Source organism: Lytechinus variegatus, chromosome 9 (genome assembly GCF_018143015.1).
Source record: "Lytechinus variegatus isolate NC3 chromosome 9, Lvar_3.0, whole genome shotgun sequence".
Taxonomy (NCBI): Eukaryota; Metazoa; Echinodermata; class Echinoidea; order Temnopleuroida; family Toxopneustidae; genus Lytechinus; species Lytechinus variegatus.
Window position 1 is genome coordinate 1,718,550 of NC_054748.1, and position 22,449 is coordinate 1,740,998.

The following is a 22,449-nucleotide window of genomic DNA, read 5'->3' on the forward strand; positions in this document are numbered from 1 at the left end:
AATGAAACAAAACGTTGACACCGAATAAATTCTCAATTTAACAAAAACATGTCATAAACGCATGATTATTATTTATGTCTGGAAAGAGTATCTTCTTCCCCAAAAAATTGATGCCCTAGATATGTTGCAAGACTTCAAGCTTGGATAATCAGTAGGCATTCATTGCAGTGATATAAATTTGGACTTGCACCAAAATAAGGCAAGACTGCAGTGAGTGAATCCAGATGGCAATGATGTCGAATTCCTACATGCAGTTAGTAAACATAATGGCTAAAGAAATTATTTTGAGAGTTAATACTAAAATGTGTTTATTAAAAAATCGTAATGTAAATTGTTGAAAAGGTGTGTTAAAATGGAATATAATGAAACCCTTCACATCTTGATATATACATCTTGACTATCTAAGTACGAAGACATGCAACTGCATTCCCCCAACCAGTTATACATCGGGAAGAGAGACCTGCTGGTCACTGTTCTGAGTGCGCGCCCTTCTAGGCGACCCAGATTGGCTGGCTCCTCCAAAAATGCGCCTTTGGATGTCTTTGGCAGATATATTGCGCCATACAAATACGTTGCATCATCATCACCATCGCCAAGACTTAACACACAAGTGTGTTTAACGCCGCTTGTGCAGTATGATTACTTACAGAACGTTGCGGGTAATGATAATTTTAGTGGTCGGTAAAATTTTGAGAAAGACAAGTGTTAGCTTTATTAAATAATAAGTCAGGTGCTAAACTATGTAATTAGTAAAAATCGATTCAAAGCGTGCATTTGATCACTAGTTGGATATCATGGGAATTAATCACACTGGGGAACTCGCATTATCATGATAATATTAACAATATGCAGAAATAATATTGCGCTTAATACAAATGATTCTAAGCGCTGCATGCTATTATTCCGCCTCTGTAGTGACGTGTGCACGTATAAAGCCATGGCAGTTTGAAATTTCCTCGAGGCATCAAGTTTCCCAGCCTCCAGTAGGTATTTTTTTTAAATATCGGATGGGGAGGACCTGACTTCAGTATAAACATTAGACACAAAAGATGAACGTGTGTAGGGGCTGCATGATTGTGAGGCAGTGCAGTGTAACAATTAATGATTGCTGTGTGTTACCATGCCAACTGACTTGAGTTTATACGTAATGTTTAAACCTTAAAGAAGACGTGTTATTTGGACATATTTCCTTTGTGTTTTGTTGCCCCGTATGGAATCAAATCGCGAGCAAAGGCAAATTATTTGCATACTTATTTTCTTCTCAAAATAAAATAGTGTCATTCGACAAAAAATGGCTAGGCATTTATAGATAGGAACCCCCTCTGTGTGTGTGTGTGTGAGTGTGAGGGTGTGCGTGTATGTGTGTATATTTAATCCCTCTGCTCGATGAAAGTCTGGGACTACTTACAAAAATTGTAAATTCTGCATACCGCCAAAAAGTTTCTCTTCTATCCGTCGAATCATGTTGTTGGAGAGACCCCTGTTAATGTTAAAACATAAAGGACGTTAATCAAAAAGTAGTGATGACGAAAAAATGTTCCTGCTATATATTCTAATTAATTAAAACATTTCATCAGATGGGCTTACGCATTACGTTCCAAACCAACTTTAAGACCGTCGACTACCTGGACGTACCCTTAACCTCAACAACGTAAGTTCCGGCCCTACAGGAAACCAAACGACATACGTACACAAGAGCTCAAACCACCCCCTCCGACATGTCCGATACTCGAGCAGATACCATTAGCTGTCAAAAAAAAAAGAATATCAAGTCTATCGTCGAATGAAAGCATCTTCAAGGTAGCAGCGCCCCCATACGACGAAGCTCTAAAAAATAGCGGCTTCGAAAGGGTATGAAGAACAAAAATGCGAACGAAGGGGGCCAAAAAGAAGAAGAAACAGGAAAAGAAAAATCACATGGTTTAACCCCCTTACAACGCAGAGGTTACGACAAACGTGGGCGGCAAATTCCTGAAACTAATAAACAAACACTTCCCGAAGGGTAAAAACTGCATCAAATATTCAACAAAAATGCAGTTAAAGTCAGCTATAGCTGCATGAGAAACATGGATGCAGTAATGAAAAAAAAAAACACAACCAGAGAGTCATCAAACAAGCCAAGACTATAGAAGAGGAGCCGAGGCAGAAATGTAATTGTCGTGTACAAACACAGTGCCCACTACAAGGGCCCTCGTCTACAAAGCCAGCATCCTACACGGAAACGGGGGAAAATGCTACTATGGTCTTGCTGGGGTACTTTCAACGACAGATACAGAAATCACATCAAATCAATGAACACCAAAAATACAAAAATGAAACTCAACTCTCTAAGAATATATGGAAACTAAAGGAAGCAAATACAAAATTTGATTTAACGTGGGGGATAGAGAAGAAGTCCAACACTAAGAAAGAGTGCACTCTGCAATCTCTGCCGAGAAGAGAAATACGTCATTATCACCAATAGCAAAAAGTGCCTTAACAATAGATCAGAAATAATATCAAAGTGCCGCTACAGACACTGGCCAAGACCCCCCCAAAAAAAAAAAAAAAAAAAAAAATAGGTGTGACAACACATTGCAACACGCAGACACAACCAAATCGTCAAACCATCAGTCTTCCTGAAGATCGCCGAAAGCGTGAAACCGACGGTAGTGGACTGAACTGACCCAGGTATGAATTACTCTGCCCCGGCACTGAGCACTTTTTGGAATCCTCAACCAATCCCATACCAAGTGGATATATATGTATATGTATATATATATATTCGCATTGTTTTAAGACAAAATGAAATATATTTTGGGCTGATACAAAATTTGAGAGAGTCGCTCTGATATCATGCTTAGATCGATACCTTATGCTCATTTTCTTTTAGAACTTAATGTTTGGATTTACTTACAGGCTTCTGAGATTAATCAAACCGGAGAACGCACCAGGTTGCAATTGGACCAAATTGTTGAAGCCGAATTCCCTTGAATTAAAACAAAAATATAATCGCATACATACATGCATTTAACCATATATATATATATATGTATATATATATATATATACATCTTTAAATAGACACAAGTACCATGTCATATCTATAATCATTACATTTTATTCATAAATTAGTTCTCTGTATACCCTTTTTAAGCTCGAGAAAATGTTTTAATGGACTGTTGCAATGAAGATTCGATGCTTTTGAGGGTTTTATCCATATCTTTTGGGAACATTTCTATAATTACTGAGAGCACATGAGCAAGCGAAATAATTTAAAGCATAATACAAAGGGGATGGGGCAACAGTCCCACAGGGTAAGTATGAAATAGTCAGCCAATCCAGTTTATTATACTCACATGAACAAAAGGCTCCTTAAATCGGCGAATGAACCATTTTCCACTAGGAAGATCTCATTTTGCCGAACATTCCTACCGAGAAAAAAAGGTCAGTTGCTAACGGAAAATGGTGATCTATTCATTTATTTCACTTTTATTTACACAGGGTAGCCCTTTCAGTTATAGAACTGATTTAGAAAGAGGCCCTGCAACGAAAAAAGAACATGCATATTTTACAATGGACATATAAATAAGGTACAATCATACAAAGAAAATAACATTACGAAACGTATTCCTATAAAGTGCAAAAAAAATCCAAGTGGGTCTAAAACTAAGGCTTTAGCCGAAAGAATTTAAATTCGGTTTTAAATACTTGAAGGGATGTTGAATTTTTAAGATTAGAGGGAAGCTTATTCACGAGGAACGGACCATAATATTGAAATGACTTTTTCATGATTTAAGTTTTTGGTTTGGGAATAAGGAGAGGGGACTTTAAGGCGCATCTGGTTATTATCAGAGGAGAACGAAATAACATAATATTCAAAAGATTAAGAAAAATTGTTTTTTAAAACTGAGATCATCAAGTAAATATATCCATTGATTTGCTTACATGGATAAGAATTCATGCGCTTAATACAGTTTGTTATAGTGACGTCACCTAGTTCCTGACCATGCAACAGTATATAAAGGCTTGGTCCCACTGGATTTACAAATGCAGAGAGGATATAAATGGAAAAAGAATCTTGCCGTCCATTGGAAAACGTCATGTGTCCGTTGTGTGTTACTCTCTGCATACGCATTTCATACGCTATTGTTTGGAGCAGATGAAAAACCGACGGAGCCACCCCGAAATAGACCAGTTCGTAGTTACTTCATGGACAATTTTGGTCAAATGACCTTTCATTTCTTTCATTATGATAGGCAGATTTCAAAGCAAGATATTACGTAAGCTTGCCTTACATAGCAGGATGAAGAAATCGAATAGCCCAGGTGACTAGAATAGCACACCAATGAACACTTTATGAAGGTATTTGTTGCATTCATACTTTGAATGAATATCATAGCATGTTGCACAGTGTGCTTGGCAAACTTTGAAATACCAGTCGTTCGTGGACGCATTGTCGTTTTTTGTGGATATAAATGAATACCACTATTCAAAAGAATATATGAAAAATCAAGACATCAGAGTTGGTATTTATCTCATTAGATTTTTAAACCACCATCTCACTTTAGTACAAATGACCTTCCTCTGATCATGCGTAGAATCTTTTGATCATGCGCAGAAAGGAACTACGAACTGGCTTATTTCGCTTGTCCGCTGTATTCGTTACGAATACGTTTTGTATCCGTCGGCCAGTGGGACCAGGCATTAATGGACTATGTCTCTCATTTGATTTGTACTACATGAAGTTTATCTCCCAATGTATGTTTTACTTGGTATAAACGGACTAAGCCAGAAGCAAAAAAAGCCAAATAATAATAACTTACAAATACTGTAATAGATGCAAACCAGTGAAAGCTCCTTTCTTGATCTCTCGTATGACGTTCTCCTTTAATATTCTATACAAAGTGTATAAGGAAGACAATATGATTCTTAATTATAAAAGAGGCATTGTACCCTCTCCTTCCAAGTTATAGGAGAAAAACTCCATAATACATGTACTAACTCTAGTTCAGACGACCTGAAAAAAAGGCGTCCAGGGTCGGACGTAAAACTGTTTTCCGTTCTAGTGGTAGTAATTCCAGGTGATCGAATTTATTTTGTCTTGTAAAATCACACAATTTTTTGTCGCATCATGTTTAAACATATAAATTACATGATGGAACATTAGAACACAAAATCGCTAATGCGTAATGTTAGATACAGCAGACCTCATGCTCACACTTTACTACACACACCCCAGCACCCGCGGTCAGACACACATCCTCACGCAGACACGATATAGCTCAGCCTATTACAAATAAGCACGCATGGGGGAACTATTATAGAGCTCCCGATTATCGAATCTACGCACATAATTGAATAATATTATTGTTATTGCTACCATGGCTATTAAAACCATTATTATAATATCGATAGAAACATAGTAATATGAATTTTCATAAGTAAAGACTGAAAGCGAACTAATCGAAACAATTTTAATCTTCAACAGAGGGAAATGCTTACAGACTACGAAGGTTTGGGAATCCGGTAAAGGCACTGTCTTCCACGTAATGTAAATTCAAGCCATACAGTCCTCTGTGGAGGCATAATCATGTAAACAAATGGGTTACTCGATTTTTCTTTGATGCGACTGGTGAACACCACGATATGATTTATTCATAACTTTTGAAAGTATTACCTTTTGCAGGTAGTAAACAACATTTTAAAGTCAGTCTATTTTTTTAAATACTCTCCATGTGCCCACTGAAAGTAGTGGAGTGATTATAAAACAAGATATTAGCCGATATCTATACAGACCAAAGTACTATTTTTATGTAAAAAAATGATTGTTGAACGTCGTTTATATGCTACTGTTAGGTGTTCTGTCATTTCAAATTACGTAATATTTGTGATAAATATATTCCTTCAATATTATGTCATAGGTCGTTAATAAAGGAATATGTGTAGACTTACACGAGTGAGGCTTGCTTTTGACGGTCGTATATATGTTGAGGAAGGAGACGTAGACCTCCCAGATTGGTCAAGAGTGTAGCGAGTCTGTCTAAAGCAATGACTGCATCGGTATCTACATCAGTGGTAGTGTACTCCAGTTCATTTATCGGATCCATTAGTGCCTCTATCAATTCAGGAACAGCAAGATTTGTCTGCGCATGCTCATCTGGACTCCTGTTTCATCGGATAATGAAAAATGAAGAAAAGGTGCTAATCATGCCGACCATCCGAGTAATCAAAGTAAAACTGTTGTTTAAAACATCTGTGCACTGCTTCTCCTCAAAAGGAAGAAAATAAATCATTCAGCAGACTTATGACAACATCTGTGGGCCCAATCTTACTATAACTTTGCATGCATTGGTAAAGTAACTGGAAATTCGTGTTTGGTGCATGAAATCTTTTTTTTCTTGTAATAAGACATTTTTTTGTCTCACCTGCATAGCAGAGTTAGACTATAGGCGCCGATTTTCCGACGGCGCCGGCGACGGTGGCAGCGGCGGCGTCAACATCAAATCTTAACCTGAGCTTAAGTTTTTGAAATGACATCATAACTTAGAAAGTATATGGACCTAGTTCATGAAACTTGGCCATAAACTTAATCAAGTATTACTAAACATCCTATTAGAGTTTCATGTCACATGACCAAGGTCAAAGGTCATTTAGGGTCAATGAACTTAGATCATGTTGGAGGAATCAACATCAAAATCTTAACCTGAGGTTAAGTTTTTGAAATGACGTCATAACTTAGAAAGTATATGAACCTAGTTCATGAAACTTGGACATAAAGTTAATCAAGTATCACTGAACATCCTGCATGAGTTTTAGGTCACATGACCAACGTCAAAGGTCATTTAGGGTCAATGAACTTTGGCCGAATTGGGGTATCTGTTGAATTCCCATCATAACTTTGAAAGTTTATGGATCCGATTCATGAAACTTGGACATAATAGTAATCAAGCATCACTGAACTTTTTGTGCAAGTTTCAGGTCTCATGATTAAGGTCAAAAGTCATTTACGGTCAATGAACTTTGGCCGAATTGGGGGTATCTGTTGAATTACCATCATAACTTTGAAAGTTTATGGATCTGATTCATGAAACTTGGACATTAGAGTAATCAAGTATCACTGAACACCTGTGCGCATTTCAGGTCGCATGACCAAGGTCAAAGGTCAATGAACATTGGCCGAATTGGGTGTATCTGTTGAATTACCATCATAACTTTGAAAGTTTATGGATCTGATTCATGAAACTTGGACCTAAGAGTAATCAAGTATCACTGAACATCCTGTGCGAGTTTCAGGTCACATGATCATGGTCAAAGGTCATGTAAGGTCAATGAACTTTGACCATGTTTGGGTTTTTTTGTTGAATAACCATCATATCTCTGTAAGTTTATTGGTCTAGGTCATAAAAAGTGGACATAATAGTAACCATGTATCACTGAACATCTTGTGCGAGTTAGAGTAGTTTTCAAAGTCAGCACTGCTGCTATATTGAATTGCGTGATGCAGGTGAGACGGCCAGAGGCATTCCACTTGTTTTAATATATATTTTCTTTTATTTACAAAAAAAATATGTTAATAATTAACAGAATCATGCTGTCACTCTTTCTTTAAATTCTTCTTTATAAAAAAGCAAATCCCATTTTTTTCTAAACGCATAGGATTTTTGTTTTTTTAAGTGCACTTAGTCTCAAATTTAATTGTGGGAATTGGGTAGTAGAACGTGGAAAAACATGGCTGATCTATAAATGATTGGGAATATGAACACAACATCAAAAGAAAGCTATGACTCTGTCAGCTTAACAAAAATGCACAATGCTCACTCAAGTATAACATTTTATCATATATTGTACTTTCATTTTTACTGATGAGACCGAAACCCCCCAAAATATGTGACAAATATATAACCATGTATATTTTTTTCCCAATTCTTAGTACATTTTCAAAATGTAAACCTTTTATTGATACGCACTGTATCAGCAGGTTGGCAATATTGGTATTATTATTATTATTATCATTGGCTAATGCTTTAGCATCCTATCGATTACTTGTCCTATTGTTATCCTTTGGAAATTATTCAGAGTCGTTGGTGTCAGGAAGCCTTAACCAAAGTGCCAAAATAGATACTAAGAAAGCTTTAGTATTTTAATATATTGTGATTAACGGTCTTCGACGCATTTTTAGAACATTATGATTTCATGGTACTCTAAGAATTCTTATCTTCATTATATATTTATAAAATTTCAATAATATCATAGGGTGAACTTTCCTTATATAATACAATTGATTCAACTTACATGCATCGTACTGTTGAGGGAACGGGTTTGACTGGTGTAGGTAAACAAATTAATCCTGCCGATGGAAATACAGTAGAAAGTGATAATCAACAGTATAATAACGTACACCAACGATTCGGTATATTGTTGGGAATAATTCATGGCGTAATTGTTATAAATAAAAAAATGATCCAGATTGTCCTGCACTCAGCCCAAGGATGTAATTGCATACATGGCAGGAACGTAGTCACTGAAGGGCGTGCGCTGTAAAAGGCTAAAGCAAGTTCATTTCTAAGAACCTTATGATGAGTATAAATACGTTCAATGGTACGTGATATGCGTTATGCACTAACTGATTATTTATTGTTTATTATTATCATAATCACTAGTATAATTATCATTATAATTATTCTCATATTTTTTATTATCAAATATTGTTATCATTAATATTACTATTATTGTTGTCATCACCATTATTATTATTGTAGGAGTAGTAGCAGTGTCGTAGTACTAAAAGAAGAAGTGTCATAAATATAAGGGATTTAAACCTCTTTTTTCTCTGTCTCTCACCTTGATACCATCCTATAGTGAAGCAAATATCGACGGCCGGTATGCACATACTTGCTGTATGGAATCAAACATATTGTTTACGTGAAAACAGTGCTGATGGAGATGGAAGTAGTAATGATAAGAGATTACGATGTCAGTTGTATTGGTGGACTGACGGTGGTGGTGGTGGTGATCGTAATTGTTGAAAAAAGCATATAGGTGATGGTGGTGATAAAGAATGATAATGGTGATTTTGATGATGATAATGATGATGATGATGAACATGATGATGATAATGGTGATGATAATGATGATGATAATGATGATTGATGATGATGAAGATGATGATGATAATGGTGATAATGATGATGATGATTGATGATGATGAACATGATGATGTTATTGGTGATGATAATGATGATGATGATTGATGATGATGAACATAATGCCGATAATGGTGGTGATGATGATACTAGTAATGACATGGATAGATATAAATAAAGAATGGAATATTCGTTATCATCAGAATAATACGTATAGCAGTAGTAATGATAATAGGAAAAATAACAAGAGATCACAAATGAGACGTACAACCTGTTTTAAAAATAGGTCAAGAATTAGGAGAAAAAATAAGTTGTTTAGTACGCTATGTATTTCTTTTTCTTCGATCTTGATTATTTTTTCATCCAAAGAAATGAATGAATCACGGCTATTGAGACGAGTCTTTCCAGAAATACCAATAAATAATGTAAAAACAAAATCAACCTGCTGCATAGGGTAAGGTAAGGAGATTGACAACGAAAAATGCAAATTATTTTTGTTTGTAATATTGATATATCGCCAAACATATATCTAAGCACTTAAGGAAAATGTAAAAATGATGTATAGATGAATCACTAAACGAACATATGTTATTTATATAAAGGCAACGAATTTTTCTTACCATTATTCTCATCAACATAGCAATGCCCAAGAATACATGTATCTTCCAGAGGCAAAGAGGGGGCCGAATCTGATGAAAAGTAGTTTGCAAATAAATCGTTAAATTCAAATACGATAGTTGGTTTTGTATGTAATCGTTAACTGTTCATGACATCGAAATATTGTTTATTTATTTGATTGTACAAATTTATATTTATATGTATAGGTATATATATACATACAATGCTTATCCTTCAAATGTTATCAAACAAATTAGTTATGTTCATGCTTGAGCAAACACGGAATATTTTTGTCTGGGGTTAAAAAAGCTTGCGCCAAAATGGCATGAAATTATAAATATGATGGTCGCACTTCTTGCTAATGAGCAGACTTCCTCTTAACCTTTTCATTATCTTTGCCATAATTATCGAATTATGCGGTCAAAATTCATTTCCAAATCTACTTATTTGCTTGAATATTTATGTTGTTGTTCCAATTTTATATGTTCTCTTTTAGCTGATTTGAACATTCCTTCTTTAAGCAAGAACATTTTCTTTAAACCGAAGTATGGGAGAGCGTGTTTTTTTTTTCAAATCCTTTCATTGCGTTGCTACATAGATTATGGTGCCTTTGAACAGTGGCATACTGGTGGATGGGGGCTCGGGGTGCTCCCCCCCCAAAAAAAAAAAAAAAATAATAATAATAAAATAAAAATCATGACCAAAAAAAAAGTGCAAAGGAAAATAAAAGAAAACATAGAAAATGAAATATGATATCATTTTCTGAATATTATGTCAAAATCACAGAATTTGATATTTTAATAAAAAAAGTGGAAACGTTTGCTTGCTCTCTTCACAACTTTTTAATACATTTTACCCCATCTGCCATATTTTGCTTATTCAAAATTGACTCAATACACCTTTGCCATTGAAAGACATGAATCCTTTCCTGTTTGTCCTTTCAAGCACATAATTAAACTTGGTGAAGGATTCAATAACACCTTTTAAATATAATTCATGTATTTTATAGGTACCATAACATAATTTGTTTCACATAATAAAAGGATTTGAATGATTAGAAAATCTCCCAATTAGTAATGCAATTCTTCTCACTTGGGTTGACAAAAAGTCTTCTTTTCTTGCTTATGAAAAAAAATCAAAGGTAAAAGAAGTTTAAATGAAAAACAAAATAATTCAGGTAAATAAATAAATTTGTAAATGAAATTTGACAGCATAATTCGAAAATTATGGCAAAGATAATGAAAAGACTAAGAGGAAGTCTGCTGACTAGCCAAAAGTCTAATCATCAAATTTCTCAATTCTGCCATTTAGGCGCAAGCCTCCTTTTGAACCCCCGACAAAAACGTCCCGTGTTCGCTCAAGCATGAACAGAAATTATTTTTGTTTAAGTGGAATTTCAAAGATAAGGTCTCAGAGCATCTATTTACATCAAAATATTTGAAATGATTTTTTACAGACTTTTCAAAACTGTCCCATTTCTTGATACGCACTGTATATATATCTTTAAGTTTCAGTTATTGATTTCTGTAAGGTAACAAAATAATGCTGAAGATAATGCTTTCATTGCCAATTCACTCGAATTTTCGACGGTCCTCCGTCTTCTTCAGGAGTATGGTATCAAGTGTGACTTTGAAAAAAGACAAAAAAAAAGAAAAAGAAAAAAGAGGCTGCAAGACGTAGCAATATTGTCCAACTCCTTTACCAGGCCAAGCTTTCGACCGTGTAACCGGTCTTCCTCGGGGCTTTTAGGGACACAAAATAATATAAACGAAAATAAGGATGTCATGCAACAGAAAAGCAAGCAAAAACAAAAATGAAATTAAAACAGGTGTGAAATAAACAAATCTTTATAATAATCAAAGGAAACGGTTTTCAGTTATGTTTAACGGAAAGTGAAAAAAGAAAATTATTGGCACATTACCTTAAAAGAAGTATGGGAAGGGTTTGGTAGGTGTTGTGTAAATGTTAGTGTCTGGTCTGCAAATGCAGTAAGGGGTATGAAGGTATTCGAAGTTTGCAATATGATTCTAATTTCGCAATATGTTAGCTACATGATTCGCCTACCATTCTTGCCAAATATATTGCATTGGTTACAGCTGTTCTGACAAACAGGCAACACGTCTCCAGGGTAAGACTCGCAAGCTCCTTGACTAGCCCACGGAATACACAGAGGATGGACATCTCGGCAATCTGTCATTTATAGGAGATAAGTTTGAGCGATTCCCTTTTTTAAAGAGGTATCAATGTTTTCAACGATAAAAATGACTAATACTAACGATAATAATATGAAGAAAAAGAAAACGAAATTCATGTTAAAATTCGTATTGTGGTGAATGATATTTAACTGGACTATCTCATTCTGGTATTTCTATCAATCTTGATTATTTCGAATATTGTTAATTTCATCATTTCATCAATAGGATCATTAGATCAACTTTATCCATGTTGACTTTGATGACTATAATTAGGAGCCTATTAAATGATTATGACAATTTGACTTTTCTTCTCTTAAGCTACAGTATATTGCTTCACGTGAAGAAAACAATCAAGTATCTAAAACTGTCGAGAACCATTTTGCATACCTGAACACCTCACGCCAGCCTCTCGAAAACTGGACAAGCATTGCGGCTGAGGCTCTGAGATATTCCTCAAACATTCCATGACGTCAGCTTCTGTCCCATCACATCCGAAATTGTCAAGATGAATGTTTCCAAAACTAGGTCCAAACTCAGAATACGATGTGGTACCTAGTGCCCCAGTGAACCCAAGACTGCGACATACCACAATGGCGTCGTTGAAGCTTAGGTTTTCATCACAAATCGTGCCCCAAACTCCATATAAACGAATTTCCACTCTTCCTTCTCTAGGTGTGAGTCCATTTACTATTCTAACATCTTCAAGATAAAAAGGAAATATTTTATTTTGCTTAACAGTCATAGAACACCAATTATATAATGGTTTACTATTGTAACTCCGGTTGGCCTGGTTCTATGACACCCTGAAATTTCAAGTAAGTCGTCGATGTAAGGTGCCAACTAAGCTCTATAGGACTCGGCAAAGGACAATGATGTTGACAAAAGATTTGAAATTCTGTAACAAGTGATTAACAATCGAAATAAACAACAGAGCAAGAATGATATGTGATCAGCCATAAAAATATTAACAATAAGTCGCCAGGAAGGTTCTCGGAAAATAAACAAAGTTCTTCAAATGGTGGGGGATGAGAAAATAACCTAATCTGAAAGAATAACTTTCTTCGTACTTTCAAAATGTTAAGTTGTAAATTTGATTAAAGACAAGATACACGAGTTTCCTTGAAGAGAACTTTCACTGAGAATGCACCGTTTGGAAGTTTCACCGAGGTTGCACATCTCACATTTCATAAAACCCAAAGTTTCAAACTTTGGTTTTCTCCTCATGTTTTTTAAGCTCTCGCTGAATGTATTCAGTATTCAATCGAGTACCTAAGTAGGTCATTGTTGATCAACTTTGACAAGTCCCCATAGTTTTTAAAGCTTATGTTGCTCTTTATGAAGCTAAGTATAATCCTTTTGTGCAAACTAATTTTTGGTTTTGATGTGGCTGGTTATACATAATAAAAAAAGGAAAGTTATTTTCAAATGTACAAATCAGATACAAAATTAAAGACCCATTGCTTGTAGAACATGGTTTTGATATTGTTACCCCTTCCAAGAATAGAACCAGCTGTCATTCTAGTATGAAAGTATGGACGATTAACAATGGTGTCGGAAGATCCAAGTGTAGGTACAAATTATCCAACGACCCTTGAATGGTAATTATCTAAATGCATGTATTTTGTAATCTACCAACTTGACAACAGGTTGGGCGCAATGGAGTGCATTATGAAGGGTCATGGGTGTGGATACATGACGTCACTCCATTTGAGTGTGTGTGTGTGTGTGTGAGGAGGGGAGGCAACAGTTCCCCTCCCACTCCCCGAACAGCAAAATAGGTCTTCTGCCTGAATTTATGCATGACTGTACCTGGGGTTGATTTTTCATCACTGGTTGTTGTCCGATGGCTCGTTGTCGTTTCTGCCGGTGGAACTTGTGGCGGAACTGCAGTTGCAGAATCAGTCATTGCTAAATAGGCAGTACTCATTGCTTGGTTTGACGTCATCGCTGTTGCATTTCGCGTTGACGTTGTAACTTGCTGTGTTGAAGGTACTGGCACTTTAGCAGTAGTCATGTTTGGAATGTAAACTAAAGAATAAAAAAAATGAATATTAACAACAAATAATCGAAATAAAGACAAATTTTGCTTCCCCTATCATTTATATTTTGTGTGTTGTTTAATCAGGCACTACAGAATCCAGCTATTATACACGTTTTTGGTTGGATATATACTATTCTTACATATGCACACAATTCATGTATATTTATTCACTGTTCACCACTTGAAGCAACATCTCGTGTCACATTTTTCAAATAGTGACGTTAAAATGTATGTACATACGCCCAAGCCCACTCACAAACTGCATACACCTCAACCTACTTTGCATCATCATCTTCATATCGGCCTATTACTGTATACAGGTCATGATAGTGATAGGTAACATAAAATGTTGGTCAGGTAGGCACATGTCTTAACATCATGAGTACGGCTAATAATTGTTATTTACCTAAAACAAATCGTGTCTATTTTGTAATGCTGCAGTGATCTTGCTTTCATCATCATGATAATGGATATATAAACAATTAAATTGATTGACTTACCTTCGTAATTCATAATAAACCCGGTTCCTGAAGATCTGCTTTCAAACCGAACCACGAATGACGAGATCGGGTCGGATATCCACGTTCTCCCTGAATTGAATGTCTCATTCTTACCCCCTGCAGAGATGGTGATGACGTCATCAACATTGATGTTAAAGGCGGGAAAGGTAATCTGAACGCGGTGCCTGGAACCGAAGGTGACCTCCCATACTTGGTGGTCGTCGGCGGCGTACTTGCCTGGGTAATTATATGACGTGATTGAACCGCTGGTATTGGTCAACGTGTAACCAGTAGACCCGAGAAGAGCTGTACCAAAATAATTCGGATATGAAAAATATGATTCCTTTAGATTTGTTTTAGCTGTGGTGTAAAATTTGAATTCCTACGTTGCGATCATTCACAGCATAAGTATACACAATCGAACGCTAAATAATGTCTTAAATGTAGGCCTATGCATTAGGAAATAATTAAACATTGCATTCTTACTCGAGTAAACGGCGCGATAGGCTCCTATTCCCCCACACAACTGGTAAGGATCGTTTCCACACAATTCAGCACAGAACGAATCATCTACAAGGGTACCGAATTCGGACAAACTATTTCCACAACGGTGACTGTCCCCGACCGTCTTAGAAGAGCCGGCGTAGTCATATCTGAAGATTCTGCAGAGTCCAACAAGGCCTTGGAGCGTTTGGGAATCGTCCGCTATCCCTACAGGAGTTGAGCTTTCGTAGCAACCTTCGTAGTAAGGAACTAGATGGTGAAGAAATAGAGCTTTAAAAATCGGTGCTCATTGCCATTCATTTTTGGGTTATTGTCAAAATTTGTGAACTAAAAATAATGAACATAATTACAAGCTTGCTATTGTATGTCATATTCCGTGTTTAAAGTATGCACACATATACGTACCCTTGAAATGATGAACACGTTTCCATGAACGAGTACAAGATGTAAAGCGGCCACCCCCTTTCCCTCTCCCTATATACTTTGGGAGGGCAAATGGAGAAGGAACGAAGTCAAAAGGGAAGATACTCGCATTCCGATTTAGTAACCATTGTAATCATTGGTTAACAATAAAAATTAGAAATTCTGCAGTATTTAGATCAATATGAAAGGGTATATATATATATATATATATATATATATATATATATATATATATATGTTTATATTTATATTTATACATATATATATACACACATATATCAGCTCGAGCCTCGCACTTTGTTTTTAATCTAATATCGAACTTCAGTTATAAACAGACATCCCCCCTCCCTCATCGAACCTGAAATTTATCGCTTTTAATAGTAGCCAGCAGTGGAAACTGTTGATAATTAACCACCCCCCCCCCCGTTTTGACAATGCTTACTTGAATCCTTAATTCTTACGTGCGCAGAACATGGAGACCTGTCTATCCAAAGAGCATTTCAACTCGGACCACGTGACATCAACGCACTCGTCGAAGTTGTTCTCATTACCAACGCAGCTGGCGCTAAAGAGAATAGTATCAAGCGAAGTGTCCAGTGTTGCGAGGCTGACACCATCTACTTGGCCAATCCTAAGAGCACCGTGTCGAAACCCTATCAAGATAGCGAGAAAATGAAAGGGTTTGTAGTATAAGATATACGGTTGAAGTAGATTTGTATGTAAGGTTTAGGATAGGGTGTAGTGATTAAAGCAATGATAGAAGTTCGACATTCCCTTCATGCAGAAATTATAGAGGAGCAATTGTTGCCGGAAAAATGTCATGGGATCTTTGTAGATACCAAGTGTACATAAGAATCGGTTTGGATTGCTGAAAACATTCTAAAACGAAACCTTGAAATAAATGTATTCAGGAATATGAAATAAAAGCAAGAAAATGACTTTGATGCTGTGCTTAACAAATAAACTTATATCAAATCTTAATTTTTTTCCTTGCTTATTCTAATCATTTTTTAATGAGTAACAAATTATGTGTTATAAACATACATGTCGATACCATATATTTTCTTACCAAGTTGTCTACAGACGACGTCAGCCATTTTGATATCGAATCCATCAATGCATACTGCCCAGAAGCTGTCGTTATATCTCATCTCGATCCGACCCGAGTTCGCTCCTCCGCCTCTTAATCTGATTTCCCTGTCTGTAAATATTTTATACATATAGAATAACAAACCATTTTTAAGTAGAACACAAAGACAAGTGGTAAAACAAGTAACTGAAACAAGAAAAAGGAATAAGGACAGGAGAAAAAAAGGCGAGTAAAGTGTTTCGAATCCGAGCCATGGCGCCATTTCCTTCAGCAAGAATTTGATCCAAAATTGTGCTGAACTCAACCCATGTAAGGTAAATTGGTACCTGGCAGAAATTTACATATCGGTCATAGACCTCTGATGAAATAAGTGACAAGTATTTATTCTTGCTATTACATGTATTACTGTTATTAGAAATATGATCATTATTCTTACTATTATTACTGCTATTATCGTTATCATCATCATCATTGAGTGAGAAATATTAAAAAAGTAAAAACCTGCGGAAGACAAACGAAAATAAGAAAAAAAGAGAGAGGGGAGGGTACAGGGGAAATAAACGAAAATAGGGGAAGAACAAAAAGAAAAACGAGGAAAGCGAAAGACGAGATGAAGTAGATGAAGATGAATCGGAAAAAATGAAAGAAAAAAGGGGGAGCGAGAAATAGAAAGTAAATGAGTACGAAAACAAGGGGGATCCACAATTTTACAAGCTTTGCTTTTTAGTGGATCCCCCTCATTTCCATTTCCATATCCATTTATGCTCTATATTATACTGTTTTTTACGAAGTGAGAATGCCCTTCTGTAAAATTGTATTTGATTTGTATTGTTTTATATTACTTTGTATTATGTTTTGAATGGAAATGAAATAAAAGAATTGAATTGAATTGAATTGAATTGAGAAGAGAAGAAAATATAACAGAGCAGGAATTTAGTAGTGGCTTTCCTTTGTGGCAATAATTCAAATAATATTAAGAAAAGACTTAACTGTTTTAATCGCTTAAGTATTAAGTGAATCATGCTAGGAATTGATAATCATCATTCATGACTTTCAAAATAAAGGGTTTAAAAAATCAATTGACCTATTTGGTGCATTGTGTCCATAATTTGATAATTTATGTATGTTTAAATGGTATATTTGACACAATGTAAACTTCTGCTTAGTATTATTTATCTTCTCAATTACGATTTTAATCCTAAAGTGAAACGCATATAAAAAAAATGCGTCTATGCGATGCTGACAATGACAGACATTATGAGCATAGCAACAACACCAATAATGATAATAATAACAATAATAATAATAGTAATAATAATAATAATAATAATATTGATTACAATAATAATGATGATAATAACAATAATTACATTAATACCAATAAAGATACTAGCGACATTATTCCAAACATACCAATAGCACCATTTATTACACACAGAAACAAAATCTGCATCAATGTATTATCATCAGCATTAGGCCGATGTAACTAACAGTACAATAAAAATTCACCCCGTATCAAGTATATGTTAAACACTGCGGTGAACAATTCACGCTGACGTAAAGGGCATAGAGGGTTACTAGTTGGGGGTCTCCCCTTTTTTTTACCTGTATTTGCAAACAATGCAAATAAGTTGCCCCACGTGATCATTGTCATGAATTGGATAACTCGGTGTGGGTCAAAAAGGGGGAGTGAACGGGAATTAACAAGGGGTGTTCTTGGGTGCTCTCTTGCATTTAGGGTTTCGAATGATTTGAAAAGAAACTCCTAGTTATGGAATCACAACTTCAAATTAAATCATGTTTGTACCGTACACAAATGATGCATTTATTTATGAATCTGTTGACTCCTTTCTCGCTGGTAAAAAACAAAAATGAAGACTTGAAGGTCATTTCTCAAAGAAAAATGAAAAAAAAAATATTTTACTATACTAGAAACTAGTCTAAATGATCATGCATATCTTCACAAAGCGAAACGAAACCTAAAGGAAACTCAATCTTGTAAATTGCATTATTAACAAAATCTAATATTTTTTCCCTGCACGCGGCAGAGCTCAGTCCAATATAGTGTATAAATCATAGTTGCTGGGGGGGGGGGGCATAACTCAAATAAAAGGCAAAACATGAACATCTCCTGTTGTGACTCCTACCCTAAATGCTCCCTTGTATGTTTTTATGGAAAACAGATAATAGAGACCCCCTCAGATACCATTTAATAATGATCCACTCACGTAATAAAACGTGCTTAGAATCCACCCATTCCCGTCGTTACAATGTTGTTAAACAGTTCCGTCGTTCATTGTTGTGAATACAATTAAAAACCTTATGGGGTGTAGGGTACATGACCTCCGACCCCTTTCCCCTGGTCTAACGATACAGTCTTGGATGCAAATGCATACGTTTATTTTGTCGAAATTCGTATTTCCAAAAAGCTTGTTCAAAGGCTGCTTCCATTAGGGTCAAAGGTCAGTTTAATTTGGACTATCAACCTTCTAACCTTTAAAAGTATTGTAATATTTGTTCGTTTATTCGTGGTAAAAAAACCCGAAGAGATGCGGCTTTTCTGGCAATGATGATCACAAACACTTTAAACAGGTTTACCAAAACTTAAGCTCGCTTGAACTGAGTATATAAGCTCGTTTTTGACCGCGAACACTACAGGGAAAAGGGATAGGGACTGCACACCGAAAATGACATTTTCATTGGTGAAAATTAAAATAGATTGAAGAAGAAAACGAACAAAAGAAGGGAATTAAGGGGAAGAAATAACATTGAAACGAAAAGGTCGTATGAGTATAATTACACGTTCTAATACATGTAACTTCAATTAAGAACAAAAAAGGTATGCCCCCCCGGAAATCACTTTACCAATCAGATGAAGTATTTTGATAAGATACAACAATATGTAGTGAATCCCGCTGAATATTTGTTCAATAAAAGAACCCCCCCTCCCATTGTTGCTGAAGTCACACTGTTGAGAATGGCTTACAAATGAATATATGTGCTACGCGTCAGGGTGGGGGTAAAAGCCAATAACGTAATCTTCATTCTGTGCGATGAGAATTTATCTTATAAAGCTTTCATTGATTGTTAAGCTGTCGATTTTATTAGTGTGATTGTGACATGAATGGTGTTGAGATTGTTAACGTCTTTGTTTCTTTGCTTCATTTCCAGTTCAATGGCATAAACCAAGTGAAAATTTACATTTCAACAATAGGAGTGATATATCTGACTTAAAAACAGAACAATGGACAGTTGTAGCAGTTTCCCACGGGCTGAGGTAAAAGGGAAGTTGGTCAAAAGTATTCGAAATCTTGGTCAATAAATGAACAATTTAAATACACCTGTACGTACGCCTTTCTCCTTTTTTTGTACACTTTTTTTAAAGTGGGGAGACCAAACAGACACACACACACTTAATTATTTTCATGGCTATGTTTGCCAGAAATTAAATTTCACTTTTTAAGTAAAAGTCCACTACATATAAAAAGAGAAAATTCGAACAAGCATCACATTGAAATCTGATGTAAAATAAGAAAGTTATGTTATTTGAAAGCTTCGCTACATTTCACAAAACAGTTATATGCACATCATGGTCGGTATGCAAATGAGGAGACTGCTGACATCGTCCACTCATTATGTCTTTTGAATTTTATTATGCAAAATATGAAATATTTTAGTTCTGTCCTCATTGCCAAGTGAAACAACGAGTAATTCCTCGCTGAACGTGTAAAATGAGCATTGTGTAATACTAAATGGTTCAGTTAAGTTGGTCCTTATTGTCAAATCTGAAAAAAATGAAACATTGTATAATTCAAACAATAAAAATCAAAAGAAATAATGAATGGTGGACATTATTGGCTCATTTGTATGCCACAGAGATCTTCGTATCACTTTTAAATGAAAAAAATGAAACTTTAAAATGTCAAAACTGTCTTATTTCATATCTGATTGTGATGAAATGTCCAGTATTATGCAACATATTTGTTCCGGGGATAACTTCACATTAAAAAAATTTAATGTGAAGGTTTTACGATTTTGTAAAATAATATAGGTTTTCCCGTCCAATTTCGTCAAAATTTCAGCCGATTTAATGATGTAATAATTCAATTTACAACTAATTTGAATGAGTTATGAGATCAACATTTAAATAGTGAAATACTTAATTCAATTTAATTATATTGACACGCGTTTTAACGGTTAATCAATTTAAACAAGTATAAAGAACGATCAATTTAAAATAGCTAAGAAAGTGTTTTCAAATTCGCACCGGTACCCTCCTTGCGAACGTGTGGGAATTCAAATTCATTAATATGAAATCACTTATAGGATATGGACAGTGTTTTTCGTTGTTGTTTTTTATACTCCTTTAAATTTATAGAAATGGGTTTTACTTCTAAATTGGATGTTTACAACTTTACTGAATTCTATCACCCATCAGTCAAACCATCTTCGGAATAACAACTCTTTTTTTTCAACCTTCATAACTTCATGTTTCTCATTCCTTCCCAAAACGATATAATATACAATTATGTAAAATAAGTAAGAACAAGATGATGAAGAAAAATACCTACCATTGGCATATGTCATCCACTCACTCAATGGCGGATCCAGGGGGGGTGTACAGCCGGCTCGTGCCCCCCCCCCTTGAGAGGCACACTTTTTTTTTTCGCTGACGAAAAACCCTATTTTTTGCTACTCAAATTGCCCCCCCCCTTTGGGAAATCGTGAATCCGCCCCTGCAACCACTTATTAAATACCGTTTACAACCATATCCTATTGTTACATGAATTACGTCTTTAGCAAACATAATGGGATAAAATAATTTCAACTGAAAAGATCAGAAAAAATACAAGATAGGGTGAAATTTTGATAAATGTATTGTATAACGTAATAAAAATTGAACACAGAAACATGTTATCTTAATTTCGACGTTTAAAGTGCAAATATGTGTTCCGAAAAATGAAATTGAAAATGGTATCTTAGGCGAAATTAAACGATCAGTTCGTTGTCGCGAAATTAAATGACAATTTTGTGCCATTAATTTGAACGAATTTCTCTCTAAATTGAATTTCTACAAAATTCAAAGGAATGATATAGAACGGAATTGAGTGCTGAATAAATTAAAATGAACCCTGTGTGCAGAGGGTTGAGAAAATATTTGAATTTCCTTTCATTAATTTAAATGCAACTCTGATGAAATTGGACGGGTAAACCTATATTAAGCTTTGTGTACATTTATACAAGTGGAATTAAATTGGTACTCCGGCTGAAAATAATAGTATCTAAATAAATAGAGTAAAATCCATGAGCAAAATGATGAAAATTTTATAAAAAATGTATCTCTACTTACTTTTTACAATGTTATTACATAAAATCATAATTTTTATGTATGTCTATAAATGTGTGTATGATATGACTTTTCTTCTTTTTTTATATAACAAAATAGATTGCAGCAATGACTAAGTTTCTTAACAATATATTCTTTCTATTAGCATGATTAGTGGATGAAAAACTTCAATAAAAGTAATTTAATATGATAAGATACAAAAGAACAAGTGGAGATATGACTTTATCAGCTCGTTCATATTCATGAAAACATGCTTGCACAAACTATTTCACCGAAATAATGAAAATCACTCAAATGTCATAACTGTGTTATTCCGTGTATGATTTTTATCAAATCGGTGTTTTTGCTTGTCTGACTTTTCTCTATTTGTTCAAAATGTATTTCTTTCAAGCATAGAGTATCCTTTTAAAATACAACTTAAATGGTGAAAATCACGTGATGGCGATAACATTGTGATTAAAAATCACTTAGTCACCAGGCAGTTGGTCTTCTCCTCAGAAAAAGACCAAACCTTTTTTGCCTACTGTCTATTTTGGTCTAGATGCATACACTCTGCCCTCTTAGTCTAAATCGTATGTACATGTAATGTTATGCTCAATGGTTCTG

At 35.1% G+C, this 22,449-nt stretch overlaps 1 protein-coding gene across 1 annotated transcript in view; it reads right to left on the minus strand.

Annotated features, from left to right (window-relative positions):
• The window catches only part of LOC121421730, a 30,726-nt gene extending 14,121 nt beyond the window's left edge, over positions 1-16,605 (minus strand). The window contains exons 1-16 of the mRNA XM_041616513.1: positions 16,476-16,605; positions 15,868-16,059; positions 14,966-15,232; positions 14,480-14,785; positions 13,748-13,966; positions 12,326-12,637; positions 11,808-11,933; positions 9,746-9,814; positions 8,824-8,877; positions 8,275-8,329; positions 5,935-6,147; positions 5,485-5,556; positions 4,806-4,877; positions 3,339-3,410; positions 2,897-2,968; positions 1,409-1,480 (exon numbers count right to left, since the gene is read on the minus strand). Of these exons, the coding sequence (XP_041472447.1) occupies positions 1,409-1,480; positions 2,897-2,968; positions 3,339-3,410; positions 4,806-4,877; positions 5,485-5,556; positions 5,935-6,147; positions 8,275-8,329; positions 8,824-8,877; positions 9,746-9,814; positions 11,808-11,933; positions 12,326-12,637; positions 13,748-13,966; positions 14,480-14,785; positions 14,966-15,232; positions 15,868-16,059; positions 16,476-16,557 (2,255 nt within the window). The 5' untranslated portion in view covers positions 16,558-16,605. The remainder of the gene's footprint in view (positions 1-1,408; positions 1,481-2,896; positions 2,969-3,338; positions 3,411-4,805; positions 4,878-5,484; positions 5,557-5,934; positions 6,148-8,274; positions 8,330-8,823; positions 8,878-9,745; positions 9,815-11,807; positions 11,934-12,325; positions 12,638-13,747; positions 13,967-14,479; positions 14,786-14,965; positions 15,233-15,867; positions 16,060-16,475) is intronic.
• Between the last annotated feature and the right edge of the window lie 5,844 nt (positions 16,606-22,449).